The 21,413-nt window shown below is 44.1% G+C and overlaps 2 protein-coding genes and 1 non-coding gene across 5 annotated transcripts; 1 reads left to right on the top strand and 2 right to left on the bottom strand.

The window, feature by feature from the left end:
- Positions 1 to 10,573: 10,573 nt before the first annotated feature.
- Positions 10,574 to 11,951, top strand: LOC136518370 (late embryogenesis abundant protein At1g64065-like). Its single transcript, XM_066512017.1, has 2 exons — positions 10,574 to 10,694; positions 10,758 to 11,951. Exon 2 carries the CDS (start codon positions 10,996 to 10,998, stop codon positions 11,725 to 11,727), a length of 732 nt encoding a protein of 243 aa, XP_066368114.1. The 5' UTR covers positions 10,574 to 10,694; positions 10,758 to 10,995; the 3' UTR covers positions 11,728 to 11,951.
- Positions 11,952 to 14,623: 2,672 nt separating this feature from the next.
- LOC136517941 (RING-H2 finger protein ATL67-like) lies at positions 14,624 to 15,919 on the bottom strand. 3 transcript variants are annotated; one of them, XM_066511595.1, is made up of 2 exons: positions 14,984 to 15,919; positions 14,624 to 14,884 (listed from the first exon to the last, which is right to left on the bottom strand). In XM_066511595.1, the coding sequence occupies exons 1-2, from the start codon at positions 15,586 to 15,588 to the stop codon at positions 14,845 to 14,847; spliced, it is 645 nt and encodes a 214-aa protein (XP_066367692.1). In that variant the 5' UTR covers positions 15,589 to 15,919; the 3' UTR covers positions 14,624 to 14,844. The 3 variants fall into 3 exon arrangements, with proteins under 3 accessions (XP_066367692.1, XP_066367693.1, XP_066367694.1); XM_066511596.1 differs by having other exon boundaries at positions 14,624 to 14,872; XM_066511597.1 differs by having other exon boundaries at positions 14,624 to 14,872; positions 14,975 to 15,915.
- A 3,522-nt stretch (positions 15,920 to 19,441) lies between these two features.
- TRNAD-GUC (transfer RNA aspartic acid (anticodon GUC)) lies at positions 19,442 to 19,513 on the bottom strand. Its single transcript has one exon. It is a non-coding gene; the product is annotated as a tRNA-Asp (tRNA).
- Positions 19,514 to 21,413: the final 1,900 nt, after the last annotated feature.

Raw genomic sequence — 21,413 nt, 5'->3', positions numbered from 1 at the left:
CAAAGTCAGTGACTCAAAGGAATAGTGCCGATAAGGACTTATTTGCAGTAAATTTGCTGAATCTTTGGAAATTCATAGTAATTCATAGAAAATTCGTAAAATAGCAAATGAGGACTTTTTGGAATCCTTGTGAAATTCTCTATGCATTAGATCTATAATTTGGCATGTTTTAGTTTCAATATTTTGCGGTAAAAATAGATTTGTGCAGTAAGGTTGTAATGCTAGTTGAATTTGTTATTTTCCATAACTGTAGATCTAGGGCTCCAAATGAAGTGAAATTTTTGTGGCATGCTACTCATGTGATGTTTGATGTGTGGTAAAAATTTCAGGGTCATTGGTTGTTGTATGAGTGGGTTATTGGTTTATCTTGCTCTCACATGATTTCTTGCTTTAGCAACTTGTCTTTTTCATAGAGGTTGCTATACATATTCAAATGGAGTGAAATTTGGACAGTAGACTATTGAGAGGATATGTGAGCCACTGTAATTTTTGTAGAATTTATTGTATACTTTTGGTATATGTTCATTAAGTCACCTTGTTATCTAAAATAAATTAAGAAATGCATTAAAAGAATTTATTTGGTCATGGACACTAGGTTTTATGGTGTTATTTAGTCATGTGTGACATGTTGGTAAAGTTGGTTTTTCCCAATTATGAATTTGCAACATAAGTTAATAATTATTTTCTTGCCGATGTGGTTTATGGACAGATCTGAGAACTTAGCAAAGTTCTTCATGATAATGTGCTTTGTTGAGAAACTTGTTTATACAAAAGTTGTAGATAATTCATGTATCTAGCTTCTGTTAAAATTTGATGACATTTGGCCAAGTAGTTTAAGAGTTACAACTGTTTAAAGTTAGAGTACAGGATTTGTTGCTCTCTGTTTTGTATGAACCAGTTTTTGTAAAGGTATAATTTCGACCTACTTAACTTGGGAATCATGGTGTGATGGTTATATATGAAATGTAGATAATTTAATAAGCTTTCCAAAATGTCTTCTTGCAAGTCATTTGGATTTGTGTAACTACAGTTATGCTTCTCTGAAGTTGCAATCAGTTTTATGTCCATGTCTGGACAGGTATGAAACATCTACATGTTTGACCTGTTTAACTTTGTAATTAGCTTTTGATGTAAACATCGATATTGTAGACAATTTCTATGGCTTTTCATAAAGTCTTAGATCATCCTTGTGGGATGTTTGTAGCTTAAGTTATGTTTGAAACAAGTGACTGTTTGCTGCTGTCCAAATCTGCTTGTATCTAGAATTGTTTGCTTCTACTTGCTCTTGTTTGTATGATTGCAAATGGTTATCTTGGACACCTAGAGTTAAGGTAGCATGCCTAAAATGTTTTGCTAAATTGTGAAGTACTTGATCATGTATAGCTAGCTGGTTGTATGACATGCTTATGTGTGTATAGTGTAACATATGCTTGTTTAGTATGCTTGTTGCATTCCTTCATGTGTATTCTTTATGTTCATGCATCTGCATCTATGCATCTCATCCTAGGTACGCTAGGTACAGCACGTGGACGTGGAGCGCATGATGTGGAGACAGACGATGGTGTAATGGTGGGCTGTCCAGAAGATGGAAGGACCCCTGAATGCAAGTGCTAGGACCGGAGATGTCACCATGACGGTGCAAGCTAACTGAACTGACTTGTGTCGGATCCCAGGCAAGCCCCGGAGCATATTAAGCCTCCTAATTTCTGAAATTCAGTTAAAGTATTAATGTTACATTATATAAATATTGTTGCATTAAGTTTATGTGTTGGATGCAAACACTTGCTGCATTGGTTATCCAATCCTTGTCCAGATATTTATACCCTGAATCCTATGTAGCTCAGGTTCGTGTAGTGCGTAGCCCTGCTTCAACAGCGGTAGAAGTCAGGTGATTTCCTGTCACCTGCGAGATATAGGATGATACATATGGCACGGTTGGCTATATTTGCTATCGTGGAAAAGAACCTGACTTAATTTGAAATTAAGACCGGGCAGAGGCTTGCCGGTTTGCAGTGACTCCGTCTGTGTCGATTAAGGACCGGATCTTGGAGCCTTTCCTGTTCATGTTGAACGCATGCCTCTCTCTTAGTTGGCCGGCCCGATGACCAACCGCGAAGCCGAGTAGCTCACCTTAGGCCGGGAGTCGATAAGTATAAAGTGCGCCTCGGAAGAGAGCCGTAGGCGTGAGTCCAAGGGCAGGTGATTTAAAAGTCCTGATCGTCCTGGCAGAAGGGTAATCCCTGAGAGTGCTGGCGCTGATCGAACCCGCGAATTTGGTTCCTGAGATGTCCCAAAGGTGACCCATGGCTACTCTTGCAAAGTATGCCAGGGTGAGGGTTAGGAATACCCCCTCAGCTGAGTTGTAATTCGATTCGAATCGCCGTCTCTCCCGGTTAGTGAGAACTTGACGGGCTTATCTCCAATGTAGATACACTAAACAACTTAATGGTTCAGAAATGATGATATGATGATGAAAGCCTTATTATACCTGCTATGGTTAATATTGATTGCCCCTAATAAGTGAGTGCTCTAGTACAGGTGCTAATCTAGTGGACAGGTAAATAATGATAAGCTTGATGCTAAGTTTAAATTGGGTTACTATAATCATAAGCTCTTTTATGCAACTGTGTCAAGCTAGCCCACCTGAAAAGCCTTGCATGATCCTTGGTGTCCTTAATTTCTGGTTTTTGATGGGTAAGTCTAGCTGAGTACCTTCTCGTACTCAGGGTTTATCTACCACCTATTGCAGATGACCAGTTCTACTTTGGTTGCTGCAAGTACTGCCTTCTCCCAGCTGGGGATGAAGACTAGACCGTTGGGCGCGGTCTCTACTAGTTCTCGTACCTGATAATGCTTTTGTGGGACATGACTCAGACTTGGCAATGTATTTGAAAACTATGATGTTTTGTACTAAACTATGTTGCTTCCGCACACTCAAACTTGGTTTGTAATATTCTATTTCAACTCTAATGGATGTAATCCGAATGCTACTTGTGAAATGTTGTAACGGATGATGTATTGTGTTGAATCACTACGATCTTGGTTTGTATGTCGAGAGTTGGTTGAAATCCTTCGTAATTTCCGGACTACCGGGATTATGGGAGCTTAAGTACAGGAATTTGATCGCTTCGGTGATTGTTTTTGTACTTACGTTCTTATGATTTGGTCGGTTCTGTTACAATTTGAGCTCCTTGAGTTTGGATGACATAGTTTTATTTTCTTCTCTAAGCTCAACACTAGCTTTTTCGGCTATGTCATATTTAGCTAAGAGTGAGTCATTCTCAAGTTCTATCTTTTCATTTTTAGCCCTTATCTTTCTAATGATTTTAGTATATTGATTTAGCAACTTGACAAGATCATCATAAGAAGGTGATTCAAATTCATCATCACTATCACTATCATCATTGCTAGCATGATCATCACCACTACTATCATCATCATTTTGTACCTTTCGTTCACCCTTGCCCTTGGTCATAAGGCATAGGTGTGTAGAGGATGACGGCGGTGGTGTCGGTGAAGATAGTGAACAATCAATTACAATAGCGGCCACCTTCTTGTTCTCACTTTCATCATCAGATGAGCAACTTGATGAATCAATATCCATGAGCCAATCACCAACGATGTATGCATTGTCATTCTTCTTCTTCTTGTGGAAATCCTTCTTCTTGCCATCCTTCTTCTTGTATGGCTTGTTTTTCTTCTTCTCATCATCATCTTCATCACTTGAGTCATCTATTTTGCCCTTGTACTTCTTCTTGTACCTGTCTTCCTTGGGATTGGGGCATTGATGAGCTAGATGACCAAGTTCTCCACAATTATAGCAATCCATCTCAGAGATTGGCTTCCTTCTATTGCTAGTGAAGAATTTCTTCTTCTTGCCATCAAACTTGACACCGTTCTTGTTGACCTTCTTAAGCATCTTGGCGGTTCTTCTCACCACGAGAGCAAGACTTGCATCATCAATTTCATCATCACTTGAGCTCTCATGTTCAACTCTTGCTTTGCCCTTCTTTCCTTGGCTAGCCTTGAATGCCAAGTCTTTCTTCTTGGTGGAAGAAGAGCCATCTTGTGGTGTGATGTGCATATACATCTCATGTGCATTGATCTTTCCCAATATTTGAGTTGGTGTAGTGGTGAAAAGATCACATTGATTAAGCATGGTCACAATATGCCCATATTTGTCAATGGGGAGGACACTCAAGATTTTCTTACAACATCGGAGGGTTGCATTTGTGTAAGTCCTAGCCCATTGACTTCCTCTACAAGAACATTCAAGCGTGAGTACATCTCATTAGCACTTTTTTAGGGAGCATCTCAAATGAATTAAGCTTTATCATAACAAGATGATAGTGTTCCTCACGCTCACTCTTTGTTCCCTCATGGAGCGCACAAATGTCCGACCATAGTGCATGGGCGTCCTTGTGGTTCCGCATACGGTTAAAAACATCTTTGCAAAGACCTCTAAAGATGGTGTTTCTAGTCTTTGCATTCCATTTCTCGTAATTAACTTCATCCCCTTGAAGGTGTGTGGGATCCTTAGGTTTTGGGAAGCCTTGTGAGGCGGCTCTAAGAATTTCAACATCTAAAGCTTCTAAATAAGCCTCCATGCGGATTTTCCAATAAGGAAAATCATCTCCCTCAAAGATAGGAGGAGGTCCATCCCTGTGGGACATCTTTCTCTATGTGGTTAACCCTAATTTAACGAGCATGAGGCTCCGATACCAATTGAAAGGATCAAGATGCCCAAGAGGGGAGGTGAATTGGTCTAATTCTAAATTCTTTGCAATAATTAAGTCCTACAGTTAGCCCACTTCACCCCTTGTACCTAGAATGTGATTCTATTGATATACCGCATAAAAGTTTTGCACCCTAAGTTCCAATCCTACTCTAGCATGGCAATTTTAAGAATGTAAAGTCATGAAATGAATTGCTCAAATGTAAATGCTTAAAGTAAAGAGCGGAAAAGGAACACGGCGATGTTTTGCCGAAGTATCAAAGAGTCGTCACTCCCCACTAGTTCTTGTTGGAGCACACGCGCAAGGGTGTAGCTTCCCCTTGATCTGCACAAGGATCAAGTGCTCTCTACAGGCTGATTCTTCGACACTCCGTCACGGTGAATCGCCCACAACCGCTCACAACTTGAGTTGGGCCATCCACAAGCTTCATCGGATGATCACCAAACTCCCAATCACCACCGAGCAATCTAGGTGATGGCGATCACCAAGAGTAACAAGCACAAACTCTCACTTGACCACGACAAGCCTAATGAGAAGGGTGGATGCACACTTGCTACTCTCCTTGCACTATTGAAGCCTTAATCTTGGATTCTCAAATCTCAATCACCTCACTAGGCTCTTGCTCTTCTTTGTGCTCTCAATGGTGTTTCTCAGCTGAACAAATGAGTAAGAGTCCTCTCTTGGATGAGTGAAGTAAGTATTTATACCCCCTCATTCATAATATAATATTTGAAGGCTGAGTCATCACTCTGTGGGGTGATCGGATGCTCCGATCAGTGTGATTGGATGCTCCGGTCAGTTATCCCCGCCACTGTGTCAGAAAGAGCCGTTAAGTTCTGACCGGACTCTGACCTGCGTCCGGTCAGCACTGACCGGATGCGTCCGGTCAAGAAAAACGCTCTCTAGAACCTTAGTGATGTTGACCGGACGCTGGCACCCAGAGTCCGGTCACTTCGTTGTTCAGCGTCCGGTCAGTTACCGGATCCTGACCAGCATTCGGTCAGCACTGACCGGATGCATCCGATCAGAAAAATCCCTCTCTAGAACCTCTCCGGAGTTGATCGGACGCAGGCACCCAGCGTCCGGTCACTTTTCACTCAGCGTCCGATCGCAACCAGACGACTTCAGTTGATCAAATGAACTGACCGGACTCACCCTCCAGCGTTCGGTCACAACCAGACCAGCGTCCGGTCAGTCATTTGACCCTCCATTCACTTCCAACTCGAAATTCCATGTGAATGAAGTTTGCTCCAATTGATCTTAGGGCTATTCCTGAGCTACCTGGTGCTAGATTTGATAAGTGTGCACCACACCTAACCCATTAGACTCACCTAGGTCAAGCTACTAGTTCATACCCCCCTTAATAGTACGGCCAAAGGAAAAACAAAGTCCTAAGCTACTCTAAGTGTTTCTTCAACACCAAACGACACTTAGAACTAGTCCATCCTTAACCTTGTCGTCCATCCTTTAAAAACTAAAACGATTTCCATCGACGGGGGCATGACAATCATGATTGTCCAATCAATTGTCATTACCATGACCTAACTTAAATTGTCGCTGCAAAACACACGTTAGTCATAGTAATCTCGTGTCGTCATTAATCATCGAAACCCAACTAGAGGCCTAGATGCTTTCAATCTGTCATATAAAATCTGTCGACGGATAACTACTCTGAACTTTTTTATTTTTTGAGGGCACAATAGCCATTTTGGTCCCTCAACAATTACTCGAGGCTCAATCTCATCTCTAAACTTTTAAAATGGCCGTTTAGGTCCTTAAACTTTAGTTTTAGGCTCAACTTCATCCTACAACTATGAAGACGATCGTTTCAGTCCTCAAACTTTGTATTTTGGTCTCAATTTCATCCATAAACTATCAAATTGCATTTAACTTTTATTTTCAACTCAATTTTGTCTATTCAAAAAGAAAACTTTATATTTTAGGCATAATTTCATCCATAAATTATCAAAATTATAGATCTACTATTGTTTCAATATATCCTTGTATTCTTAAAGAATAAATAGTGTTAGATGCAACTGTAATTGCTCCCACAAATATCATTTAGTTAGATATATAAATGGTACCACTATAAGGTAACACTAAAAATAATAGCTTGGAATTATTAATAGCCACGAAAGAGTTTTTGGATGAATATTATTTTTCTATCTCCAATCGATAGTAGTGTCGGAGGAAAGAGTTTTTGGATGAATATTATTTTTCTATCTCCAATCGATAGTAGTGTCGGAGCTAACCAGGTACAACATTATAGCATTCCACGTAGAACGTAGATAAAGTTGAGTTAAAAATAAAAGTTTAAAGAACAAAATACACTTTGATAGTTTATAAATGAAATTGAGCCCAAAATATAAAGTTTGAGGACTAAAACGATCATCTTCATAGTTATAGGATGAAATTGAGCCTAAAATATAGTTTGAGGACTAAAACGGCCGTTTTGAAAGTTCAGGGACGAAACAGAGCCTCAAGTAATAGTTAAGGGACCAAAATGGCTATTCTACCTTTTTGAGAAACAACATAGAAATCTAACTACGGTAGACTGAGAAGCAGACCACACCACTCAAGCCCGTGACTATAGATAGCTAAATGGACGAGGCGGCCAATACGGTCCAGGGCGTTGAAGGCACGACCCACTTAGACCTTCGTTGTCGTGCCGATGGCCCAGGAACGGTCCCATAAGTGTCGGGCCGTGTTCGGCCCAACGCGTCTAGGTCAAAGCTAAGATCGTGCTGCCGCCGCCGCATCCATGAGCAGACGGGACCGCACCGCCACCGCATCTGCGAGCGAGACGGGGGCCGCGCCACCGCCGCATCCATGTGAAGGACGAGGTCACGCCGCCGCCGCCACATCTAAGAGCATGCTGGAGAAGCGTCGTCGTCGCATCTGTGCGTTTGCTGAGAAAGAAAAGCTTCAGAACCTAGGTGGGGAGGACAAGGATGAAGATCGGAAGGGAAGGGAAGTTGCTGCGAAGACAAAGAAAGTTGCGGGGAGAGGTGAGAAGTCGTGAGATGGGCGTGAGGGTGGCGGGTTGGGAGTATTGGCCAATTAGGGTTAAGGGATTTTATATCGGTAGGGTTAGGATATGCTAATCGGGTCATGTTGTGCCGGTACGTCGGACCGAGGGAGCGGTCTAGGCATGGCCATCTCATCAGGTCAGGATAGCACGGGCACCATGGTCATCGGGCCGTGTCGTGCCTAAGCCAGACCAAAACAATGGGCCATGAGTGTGCTCATGGGCCTCGGGCCATATGACCCTATATTCCCACGCATTTGACCGGTAAATGCACGCATGTGCAAGCATCTTTTATAAGTAGTTTTGTTTCTTTGTTTGATTATATTAGTTGATTCTCTCTATATATCGTGGTTGTATCTGTTGGCATATAGAACTATCATTGATTGGAGTTGTGTTTTTTCGGCCTGGACACTAATATTTAACAATCGAAGCTCTCAAGTAGGGGTCTCGCTGCGGTCGCTTTGAGGAAAAGAAAGATGTGCAGCCATGGGAGATATGCTCTAGAAGGTGTGAGGAGATATGCTCATTGGAGATACGGTCAGCGAAGTAAACAACAGCGTCCTCCTCCCATAAACAAACCACCTTTTCTGATAAACCGTGATCTCGCGTAATCTAATAGAAAATTATGGCAATGTTAACATGTGATGTGATAGGTGTCTAGACTCTAGAAGCTTGCATTTTAAAATCAGGGAAGATTGAGTTGTCTGTGCCAATGTGATCCAAACATGAGAATATATACGGTTTGTATTTTTCCTATAATTTTACATTTTATATACTCCAACAAGTAATGAGGCGGTGTGCTTAATTGATAGCCAAAATGACATCTGTGTGTTGCCAATTTCCGATGCAAAACCACTGTTTCTTGACATACATTAAAAAAAAAGCATGAGCAGATCGGCGCGTATGCAATGCATCTAAATAATGCGTCGTTTCTCTTTTTGACTCTACGATGAGAAGATGCATGGTACCGAGTGGAGCCCTAAGATTTGCTCATCCGCACCCAGCTAGCAGCCACATGGATGAAGCGACGAAGTCTGCTGCTCTCTCAAGCCTCAACTCAAGTGAATCCCATCATGGTCACTCATGGCAGAAATTATAACCGTAATTATGGCTGCCCAAAAACCCGACGGAGGCACCAGCGCCTGGACATCCCACGTCAGCAGCGTGTCCGAATACAGCTCCCAGTCTAAGCCAACTAAACCGTGGCCCAGCTTCTAGTCCCAGGTCCACCAACGGGAGCATTTCATCTAAAAATGAACCGATACCTGCCAACGTAACGAAAGGGGAGAGCGTGCGTTTGCGTCAGCGCCGCCACGGCGCCCCCCCCTCCCCATTCTAAAAAGGATACAAGGCAGCAGAAGACGAGCAGGAGACACCAAGGTAAGGCAGCAGAAGGCTAGAAGAGAGGTGCAACTACCGATCTACTTTTTTAACATCCAGATACAATATTTGCAACATATGTTTAAAGATAGATGAAACGTTTGAAACACTTAAAAAACATACGAAACACTTGAAAACCATTACAACACATACGCAACATCCAGATAAAACACTTGCAACATATGTGTGAACCATATATAACATCCAGATAAACACACTTGCAACGTACGTCTGAAAAAACAGATAAAATATTGAGAACAGACGTTTGTAATATAAGTGTACAACCAATGCAAACACTTGAAACATATGTTTGCAACATGCGCTTTTAGTGCAATGTCACATTGCTGCTTAGACGAATGAAGCTCGTCATTGTGGAGCTCGACGCCGACGCAAAGCTCAATGCCACAGTACGCTGAGGTTGCAGGTGCGGAACTTCATCTGCGGGATAGACCTCGGTAGTGGCCGCGACAGGCGGATGCAGCGCGGCCACGACGGGAGTGCGAGTCCAGACGGTGGAGGCACGCGGCGCTGGCGGGCGGGGGCGGCGTCGACGAGCGAAGGGTCCTGTTGGCGAGGGTGGCATAGACGATCGGAGTCCGTTCCGCGCGGGTGGGGGCATGCAGCGCAGAGCGGGCGTCCGACACGGACGGGGTACGTGGACGAGGATGAGCCGCGTCCTCACGAGAGTCATGGGTCGGACGCCCGTGACGGACCATTATCGAAAGCCCAAAGCAGGCAAAACTCCTTTTTCGAAAGAAAGCGCAATGGAAGCCGTTAAAAAAAATGATGAGACACTGTTGTTAGGGCATGTTTGGTTCCAAATAAGTTACCTACTTATAAGTTAAAAAATGAAATAAGTGACTTATTTTGTCAAACACCACCAACTTATAAGTCACCTCTGCTTATAAGTTTTAAGTTGGTTCACCTCTGCTTAAAATTTATAAGTCACCATTTTCTGCGTAGGGCCCACACCTTTAATGAGCTTATAAGTCATCTACAACTAAACATGCATGACTTATAAGTCACTGGTTTTCAGTCACCTGACTTAAGTCACCTGACTTATGGAAACCAAACCGACCCTTATTAAAGACTTTGTTACCAAAGCACCACACGAGACGAGTGCGCGAGCGTTGCATCCAGAGGAATCTTCCAGCTTATTTCCCCAGTTCAGACAAAAGGAAAGGAGCACTGCATTGGAACGCTGATTCGCTGAACGTTGAAGTCTGACTAAACGGAATTGACTAATCCCCCATCGAAACGGACAAAGTGATTGCGACCAATCCCTCGCCTTTCCACACGGCTAATCGCTCCGGTTTTTGCCTGGTAATCCCGCAGTCTCTCGCTCGGCACGTCTATTTCAAAGACCGTCACTCGGCACACCCTCCTGTTTTTTAGATGGCCTCGCTCAGACCTCAGAGGCTCAAAAACCATCGGAATCTAGAAGGCAGCCGCACAACTCACACTAACAAGTCGCAACCAGAGAGACGGAAACTTGAAGCATCTAGATCAGAAACCTTGTCCAGCATGGATTTCCTTGTACCAGACCACAGGTGATTTGATACTTGGTTCCCAACATGTGAGCTGAGCTTCATTCCACAGCACATTTTTTTCAGGGAGCAGCGTCTATGATCAGACGCCAGGATGCACCGATACGTGATCACGTCGAAGTTCAGGGCCAAGTCAAGCGGCGGCTCCGAATTCCGTAGAGTGTGAGACAGTAACACCAAGACCGGCAGTGGCGTGAGGCCGTGAGCCAGCTCTTCATAAGACCGACCGTGTACCAGACAAAGCAGCCGTGCTCCTGGTGTCATATCATACCGCGTGGCCTCTCCAGTCCAGTCCTCAATCCCCATGGCGGCCGCCGGGGCGTCGAAGGACAAGAGCGAGCCGGCGAGGCCCCTCGCGGTGCCTTCCCCGACGGTCTACCCGGCGTCGTCGGCCCACGACGCGCGGTCCACGCCGTACCTCCGCAAGCGGCGGTGCGCGCTCTGCTGCGGCGGCTGCTGCGTGACCACCATCGTGGTCATCGGCGTCATCATCCTGGTGCTCGCGCTCACCGTGTTCAAGGTCAAGGAGCCGCGCCTGACCGTGAACAACGTCTGGCTCACGGCCATCAGCGCCGGGCCCGGGACCGGGACGATCCCCGCGCCCGTGGCCACCAACGCCACGCTCACCGCCGACGTCTCCATCAAGAACCCCAACGCCGCGGCGTTCAAGTTCTCGCAGACGGAGACGGACGTCTACTACAGGGGGCAGACGGTGAGCGTGGCGTACGCGCCCGCCGGCCGCGTGGGCGCCCACGGGAGCGTCCGGATGAACATCACGGTCGACCTCCTCGCCGACCGCCTCGCGCGCGTGATGAACGGCACCGGCCTGGTGTTCGGCCAGGAGTACGACCTCGACACCTACACGGAGATCAACGGGACGGTCAATGTGCTGGGGATCATCACAAAGGACGTCGAGATCAAGCTGAACTGCTCCCTCGTCGTCGAGGTTGGGGGAGCGGCTGCCGCGCTGGAGTATGGGGTTGCGTCCACCGTGCAGAGCAAGAGCTTCAATTGTTCAGCAGATGTGACCATGTGAGTCGGTTCGAGAGTGGCGACTCATTTCCATATCGTTCCTGGGTGGCCGATCTCTAATTTCTATTTTTACGTTTCCATGTTGTATAGTCATTATGATTTACGTTTCCATGTTTAAATTATGACCATGTTTTACTTTGCAATCCCATCTACGGAGTAGCAAATTATACAATCTGTCCATAACAATAAATAGGCTTACCTTCCTTAATTTTCTATTTTCTTTGTTCCTTTTGCAATCCCATCTACGGAGTAGCAAATTATACAGGACAGCTCTTGACCTGTATGCTGTCGAGAATACCATATATGTTACGATAATGCATATTAAGCAAATGCCTTAGCACCTTGCAACCTCATCTCTCAAAACTGCAGAATAATACAATCTTCCAGTACAAAATCACTAGTCTTAGCTTCCTGGATTTTATAAACTATTACTACTACGCAAGGCACGTGGTTGCTACTGACAGTGCGTTTATTAAAACTAGATGATACCCACGCGTTGCTACAGGATTAAATGCGAAATTACAATATAAGTATATATATAAAATACTAATTAATATGTTAAACACTTCCGAAAATATAAATTAAAGAATCTGCAGGATCATACAGAATAAAAACACGATCACTGCCTTCAGAACTCAAGACATAAATAAATGGAGAAACAAACATAAAAAACAATAGCTGTGACAGATGCATCTCTCTTGCTTTTTGCTTGATGAGACTGCCAAGTAGATATCTAAGCATATTGAATACTCCCTCCGTTCCTTAATATAAGCCATATAGATTTCTAAAGAAAATTCCAAAATATAGGTACATATCAATTTCCACGCCGATTAGTTTGAAAACCTTCTCACCGTACATAGCACATGCCCCAACCAATCCCTTAGATTTATGAAGCAATCTGATTGGGAGAGAGAAGATGGCCTGATTTTCCTTTTTTTTTTTTTGTCTCACATCCTTCCTCAAGTCGTACGTTAATATTGGTGCTAAAAACTATATGGCTTATATTAAGAAACAGACGGAGTAATAAATATCGCATGATTACTGTAGCAGTAACCATATTCCTCGATATTCTTTACGATAGCATAGTCTTAAGACTCAAATCTGCAATCGCATCATCTCTTTTTATTTATATGATTGAGTAGATACCCCAGACTAATTGGATATTTGTATCCTTCAATACATTATAGGGCTTGCACCGTCTACATGACAACATAACAAACAGCGAGGAAAGTTAATGATGAAAGAGGTCTCAATTCATAATTTCCATATTATACAGATGCAGGATGACATAATACTTCCAAAGTGCTCCTGTGTGTAGGTCGTAGGATGCTACTTGGTATAAATAAATTAACACCACACTGAGATCATGCATCCATGAAACAAACTGATCATTACAATGATGAGCTAAATACAATGAAAATGGTGGACTGTCCACACAAAAAGAACAAATGGTGATGTTTTAAGCAAATATTTAAATTATTACAAGCGAAAAACAGAAAGGATATGAACTAAAGCTAATGTGACAGACAAGTAGAATTCATAACTTAAACTACAAAATACCTACTTTGGCACAACAGCCTGGGAAAAAGCGTACTCCAGTACAATAATAATTAGAAAACAAATGTTACACATAAATCACAGATGCCAAAAAAAAATTATCAAAACCTCAAAACAGAATTCTTACAAATATGTTTGAATCTCTCACCGTCATAAAAGTGCAAGGAAGCACATAAAACTTGCTAGACACAGCAGATACAGGGAAATAACATCAGATGCCAAAAGAATACCAAATTACCAATACCTCAGAACAGAATTCTTACAGATATGCTTGAACCTGTCACCGTCATTAAAGTGCAAGGAAGCACATAAAAATTGCTAGACACAGTAGATACAGGGAAATAGCATCAGAAATCCATTCAGCGTGATTCATTGGTGTTTGATCCAACATGACAACATGCACGGAAATTAACTTGAAGTGCCATCAAAATAAGTTACATGTCCGATCCACACACATTATAGTTAGGTAGAAGCAAATCAGAATATATTATCCTGATTCCCAAAAGGATAAGGAAACAAATAAAAGAAAAGGGAGTTGCCATGAATCCACAGTGTTGCACAGCAATAGATGGAAAATGAAGACTCCCAACAAAGTGACTTTACCACCAACTGATCATTGTACTACAGTATAATACTACGTTCATTATTCATTTGGCAGTTCTTGATGCCTGCAACTAGCAACAAAGGTGTGTGAGGTCACAATCTCTTGACTTTTATATGCAATTTCCCTTAAAAGAACAAAGTAGGTACATAGGAGTATACACTTATCATGTCATGATATCAGCTAGTCTCAATTGGTTTACTTATACCCTGGGAACCGACAGTTGAAGGGAACAAAATTCATACACAAAACATAAATGTTTGGCCGGAGATATGAGAATGTGAACCAGGACAGGATTTGAAAAGTCAGGCTAATCAATAGCACGAAGTATATTGTAGCAGTTTAAAATAGAAAGAATTTTCCATAATGAATAACATAGTACTTATACCTCAAAGACATAATTACATCCAGAATTTTAAGCAGTAATCTGCACATAAAAATTATATCAGTTGTAATTTCCTTCCCATAAACTAAATAACTGATCTTTGTTGAATATCAAATCAATTGTGACTGAAAAATCCAGTTCTCCAAATTATCTGACACACAAGAGTCGGAGGTCTCTTAAAGACCCAGAAATATCTTAATAACTAGTAAGAATTATATTGAAGAATGTTCTTCCTTCCCTTACATAGATTTTTCCATTTAGATGCTAGCACGGTGATACTCCTACATTTCAGGAGAACTAGCAGGTTCTTCTTTCACATTTTTGCTACCAAAATAAGATAGCCAACAAACAAGGATGTACACTGCAATATAAGTCATGAATGGAATAAGATGATTGATTCAGGGAACGATCTTGCGCATACAACTATAAGACCACACGTAACCTCACTTGATAGACGCTATCTTAGAAGAGAAGAACAATGTATGTACACGGCATGTCTTCCTCGGTCCAATAATGTACTGCTATCAAGCAAAACTTTCTCCTAGTTATGGTAGCTCTAACCGAACAGTCCAAATGTGCTAAGCATCACCGATTAACCACCCAAACCTGTCCAAACAACTGGAATAATCAGATTGGTATCCCAGAGTCAATAAAAAGCGGCATCAAACAGGGCGATAACAAGGAGGATGGGAAATGAGAGATGTCAACCTTCGTCACCTGCTCCGGCGACGGTCGGCAGCATACTGCGACAGCGGGACAAGCTCCGAGAGTGGGGTGGAGAGCGGTGTGGCGACGGGGGTGGGGATGGGCGAGGAGCGGCAGACGGGGCACGACGCGCTCCGGCGCAGCCACGCGTCGAGGCACGTGAGGTGGAACCTGTGCCTGCACTCGGGCATCACCCGCAGCATCTCGCCCTCCCTGTACTCGCAGAGGCAGATGGAGCAGGCGACCTCGGCGTCCGCGCCCGCGCCCGCCCCGGCCTTGGAGAAGGGCACCCTCGGGTACGACGCGATGACGGAGGGGTCGAGCCCGACGGGGGACGCCGCGGCGGCGGCTCCGCGGGAGGAGGACCCCGGCGAGTCGTAGTCCTCCGCCACGAAGACGACGCGGGGCACGGTGACGGAGATGTGGCCGGAGCTGGAGGCGGAGGAGGCGGCGTGGCGGGCGGAGCCGGCTCCGGCGCCGAACACCTGGGCTGCGCCGCCGCGGCGGAGGCAGAAGTAGGAGGCGAGCAGCACCGACGCGAGAAGCACGAGGAAGCCGAGCGCGATGGCGATTGCGTACCCGAGGCCGAGCGAGGCGAGCGAGTCAAGGATGGGCATGGCTCCGTCGCTCCCCCCCACGTGGTCGGCGGCGGCGGCGGGGGTGTGATCGTGGGGCGGAATGGCATGATGCGCGGGGGAGGGGCAGAATGGGAAGAGGGTATTTGTTTGCGGGGGCTTAGGTTTCCGGGGGCGCTGGAGGATGGACGGGTTGTTGGCGGCATTAATTGCCGGGGAAGGAGGAGAAGCCGAGAAGGGAATCGGAGTAATGGCGGGTCCAGCCAGCGCGCTGCCGTGCTCTGGTTTTCTGCCGCGCGGACGCGGCTGGTGTGGATGGTGGCCGGTGGGAACCGGGAGACTGGAGAAGTGGAGAGCGGAGTAGAGTGGCCGAGTGGGAGAGGGACGCCAGGGCGGGGAACGCGTGAGGTTTCGGAGGAATGCGCGTTGGGCCGTCGCTGACAATGCGACTCCAGCCGGTGCACGGACTGCCTGCAGTGGGTGAGTGGGTGACTGCTGGTCTGCTGCAGGCCGTGCGGTGGTGGTGGGCTGCGGCCTCGTTGACCTTTGGTGGTGCATGGGCCGACCAAGGAGCCGTACGGGGATACTAGGGTGCTGATTAGTTCCCTTCCATTTTGCAAAAAATTTCAAGATTTTCCGTCACATCGAATCTTTGGACGCATGTATGAAGCATTAAATATAAATAAAAAATAAAACTAATTACACAGTTTAGACGAAATTCACGAGACGAATCTTTTAAGCCTAATTAGACTATGATTGTACACTAATTGCCAAATAACAACGAAAGTGCTACAGTACCGTTTCCCAAAATTTTTCACGAAGTGTATTTACTATTGTTTTCTAAAAATAGATGGAGTATACGGGAGAATAAAAAGGTGCTTGCACACCTAGCTACCTGGCGGATGCACGATGCGGGATAAGGGGGGCTAAAACAATGGAGATGTTGATTTGCATGAAGATTTAATGGTGAAATCAAGCTTTTGCTACAGTGATTAGGCTTGAAATCAAGCTATTAGGGGGCTGGAGCCCCCCCCCCCAGCCCCCCCTTTGGATCCGCCGCTGGCTACCATGATGGTTTCTGATCCAGTTGGCGGTTGGCCGTGGTATTTAACTCTTTTTTCCTTTCGCCTCCTCGACTCTGATACACTCACACACATCACCACTACCAAAAAAAATAGTATCTATAGAAGAAGTTCAAAAGAAAAACATGTTCTGGAGTATTTCCAAAAAAAAATGTTTTTTCCCACGCATTTCCCCTTAAGAATTCGTAAAAACATTTTTCTTGAAAAACAAAAGCTTCAAAAGTTCTAGGAAAAAACAACTTTTTGATTTATAGATCTACAAAATGAAGATCTTCGGGGGAATTTAAAGAACATCAAGAAAGTGCACTGAAAACAAATCAAAAGTTTTGCTAGAACAAAGGAAAATGGAACATTAGGAAGAGATGAGACACTCGTCGACCATCCTTGGTACCTTTCCCTATATGTGTCTTCCTTTCCCCTAGGTTTGAACTCATCTTCTTGTTCCTCCACTACAACCATCAGATCTTCAGGGAGGGAGGCAGTCCTTCCCAGCGCGGCGTTTTGCCATGCAGCAATGGCACCACTCGCTAACCTATAAGCAAATCTAAAGGGCTGGGCGAGGGGGAGGAGGGAGAAGGAGGATGTCCTTAGTGTAGCGTTTGTCCATCCAGCGATGGTGCCATCGCCGGTTAGGAGCAAATTGGGCAGATCTAGAAGGTCAAGTATGGGAAGGATCCATAGAGGTGTAGCTAAAACGAGGGGGCGAGGGCATAGGCCTCAAATGGGGCATGGGGACTACCAGACAACACTTATCACGTGACAAAAATAAGGCAAGAAAATGAAACTAGTAATGCAAATACTTCGCAAACTAGCGCTCACGTGCAGAGCACTCGGTATCTAGCTATCGGATCCTAGGGGTACCAAGACTCAAATGAACTTCTTAGATGATAGTTTAAACTTAGTTTTAGGGAATGGATGGATAAACCCTTCCCTTTTCTATGGTCAACCCATCGTCGTCCATTCATACAAAGGCAAATTCGTCCACAAATGGTTTTACTTTTACATCAAGTAATATGGCTTGTTTGGATGGAGTCTTAGCCAGCAATAAAAAATGGACACTTGAGATTGATATCTGGGTCGAGCAAAATTTCTAGGTATGCATTCGAACAACCCCTAGAAGCATATACTGTGTTGTTGAATCTTGCCCTAGCAACATCTCTATATTCAACCGATACAGTATCCCACTCTATGTGTAATAAAAAAACCTGCCACATTTCAATGTAGTCATTTGTCAAGATGTGGTGGCAAAACAGATGGTGAACTAGTGATGGTATGTACTCTCCAGTAAAATTATGGTGATATTTCATGGAGTGATATAGGGAGAGATGACTTGTTTTATATGGGAAACGTTCCAGTACTATAATATCTTAAATTTATTTGGACATTTTCAAAGGGTATCTCTACATTTGTGGTTTCTCTCATGGCAATATAATTGCACTACTGCACTGGTCATCCTCAAGGTGTTGCCTCCACCATACTCGGAAGCATGATTTGGTATCCTCTCAATGTGCTAATTTCGGTGGTATATTTGAATCTCCTTGTTTCTAGCAACATAATTTAATTCTTTGAAGTGAATCTTTTGTTTAGACTTCGCTTGTACTTATACCCAATGTTTTTCTAGGCGCTAGGCGCTCTCTAGGCGGTGACCCACCGCCTAGAGCCTAGGCGTGCCTAGGCGGGATTAGGCGTTTTTCTAGGTGGTAGCTAATATATGCATAAATACGTAAAAGAAAAGGAAAAAATAGCAGATTAATGGTCATAGAATGGGGAGAAAGAGGAGAGGCCCAATAACGGCCCAAGTCTCCCACGCCCAAGTCTTATCCCCTCCCCTCCCAGCCCCGTCTCTCACCCTCCTAGCCTCCTCTGCTCGCGCTCGCTTCCGTCGCTCGCCCCGTGCCGCCGCCATCGCCCGACGCCCGACGTCGCCTCCTTCCCCACCAGTCGTTGCCGCCCCCGCCGACGTTACCTCCTCACCCAATGCCGCCTGACGTCCGCGCCGCCCCCCACGCGTCCCTACTTTGGCGGATCTGCCCGCCGCCACCGCCTGACGCCGCCTCTTCACCCACCGGTCGCCGCTGCCTCACGTTAGCTCCTCCCCCATCGTCTCCCGACCTCCGCGCTGCCCCCACGCGTCCCTTCCCCACCAGTCCTCTTCGCCCACCGCCTAGATGTCCGCCTCACCCCCTAGACCCCGCGGGAGGTCTCCGCCCAGCGCCTAGTCGCGCCTAGGCGACCGCGGAATGTCGCCTTGTTTTTCACTGCTTATACCTACTCATTCTATTTCTAATTTTATAGGTCACCTAACTTTGTCTGTAGTCAAGCTTTTATACGTTTGACCAAGTTTGTAGAATAATGTACCAATCTACAACATCGAATTAGTTTAGCTGTTTTTTAACAAATTATGTAATGATAGTGCATGTTTTCGAACTTGTGGATGTTAAGGTATATTTCTCAAAACTCGGTCAAATTTATGAAAATATTAACTTAGGCCCGTGACCTATAATTTGGAATGGAGGAAAGAGTCAATATAATCGTAAGAGAAAAAATTAACAAACACCAAAACAAAAAAGATCAAGTGTATTCGTTGCATGAAAAAAAAGTCAATGACGATTTAACCTTAAATCAAGGGAACCAATCCTGTCAAACCGTAAGGTTATCCCAGTAAAAGCTGTCAAAGGTTGTATTTTATATACTAGTTAAAGTGACATAGAGCTGTATTTTATACTAATTAAATTGACGTAGAGCCTATACAAAATTGAATTTGCTTTTGCATGCAAGGCTGCACAGATTACGGAACGAAACAAAAAACTAAGCGCCGTTGCCGGGGATCGAACCCGGGTCGTCCGCGTGACAGGCGGAAATACTCACCACTATACTACAACGACTTTGTTGTTTATGGGTTGCACAAACGTGGCCCTTGGACCTTCTCCTTGGCAGCTAGCCGTCCATCGAAATGACGCTGGTGGAGCCAATCTCAACTCGTTGTGCTATCTCAACGACGACACCTAAAATATAAGACTTATTCATCATTTGGGTATTGTTATAGGTAAAATATTTAATACCTATTTAGCATCTTCTCCAACAACAAGACTCAAAAGAGAATACTTTCTGCAAATGGATTTTCAGAAGAGAGGATGTTCATATTTGGGTTGTGCCTCTCAGACAACTCAAAATAGGTCTCTCGTATAGATACTCTGTTAGAGACTGATTTTAGGTCTCTTGCTACCCATTTTGGGTTTGGATGTCCATATAAATTCCTTGTCGGAGACAATCTTAGTTCCTTCCTGTAAACATGCAACAGTGTATCATCCTCCTAGGTTCCTATGCCGTATTCTCGTTGCACTGCCTCATATGATGGTACACAATCTTTTTTTTTTTACAAAATTTCCGAAGCGATTAAGGTCGCGCTTCTGATTCAAATTGCTTGACTACCGGTTCTCCTCTGGCTAAATTAAATTGCTGGGTAAACTAGTTTGGGTTTGCAATTAGGGTTTTGCTTTTTCCAAATTGATGGAAGGGATAAAGGAGAGCCGGTGAAGGATTGAAGAAATTGAACCGGCACACAAAAATCATGTCAAGTAGGTTTATGTTTATGGATGTCTAATTAGCTGGTTGTTTATTTTTCCCCCTTGATTCTTGTACATGATCATGTCTAATTAAGATTTTCAGGAATATGTTTATGCATAGATTGTTAAAAATAAAAAGCACCATGTGATGCTGACACCATGGATAGTCATCAAGACACGATTAATGCTACAATTTTTTGCTTCAAAAGATGTGGGTTGGGAGGAGAAGATCCAATTTGATCAAGGCAAAAGGAAAAGAATACACGCCTATCATCCTACAAACTGTTCGGCTGATGATTTTTGCGGCTAATAAGCCGGCTGCAGATGTTTTGTTGTACGAGAAAAACACTATACCATGGCTCATAAGTTCAAGCGAACATGTAATTGGCTTTCCATCTACTCGACTAGGGAGAGAAACAACAGGTTTAATCCTAAATAGTTTAATGAATTTGAAAGTTGGCTTGAATATAATTAATCCACTGACATAGCACTATTGTTTTACTTGTTTAGAAACCCCTAAAAAAACGATATGTTAGAGCATCCGCAGTGGTGAGCCGATTTATTCAGGAGAGAGTACCACATACGCGATGAATCGATGCATGCAAAAATCGATTCATTGTCCTCCAGTGGTGAGTCGACACGAGCAGAGACATGGGAGCCTTCCGACGGGACAGCAGCAGAGAGGAGACAGCCTCCTTGGCCCTTCGTTGGATGAAGAAATCATTTTTTTATTGCCGATGGCCGCTGATGAACCGATGCAAAAGTTTGCATCGACTCTTCTCTCTCTCCTTCAAAAGTCGATGTGCTCCAGTCGATGAACCGACTCATTCTGGTGACACTTAGGACGTTGCATCGGTTTATTTTCGCCACGGAGAAGCCCTTCTTCTTCTTCTTCTTCTTCTTCTTCTTCTTCTTCTTCTTCTTCTATGTGTGTGTACATTGAAGTCATGAAGTGTTGAAGTCTTTTGTGCTCTAGTTTCGTCCCGTAGGTAGCTGCCGATTAGTTAGATGTTATTTGGATCCAAGAGTTAAAAGGTGGATGTAATAATAGTTTGGTTTAGTTAGGTCTCACTGTAGTAAGAAGCCTTTTTTATCTGAGAGAATTTCCTCATTGCCATCAAAACTTATAATAATTCCTTGGTTGCCATAAAAAAATATAGCATTCCTTGGTTGCCATCACTTTGTAATTTTTGATTCCTTCATTGCCATCACCGTTACA

This window comes from Miscanthus floridulus, chromosome 17 (genome assembly GCF_019320115.1).
Source record: "Miscanthus floridulus cultivar M001 chromosome 17, ASM1932011v1, whole genome shotgun sequence".
NCBI lineage: Eukaryota > Viridiplantae > Streptophyta > Magnoliopsida > Poales > Poaceae > Miscanthus > Miscanthus floridulus.
This window is presented reverse-complemented; position numbering and strand designations above follow the sequence as displayed.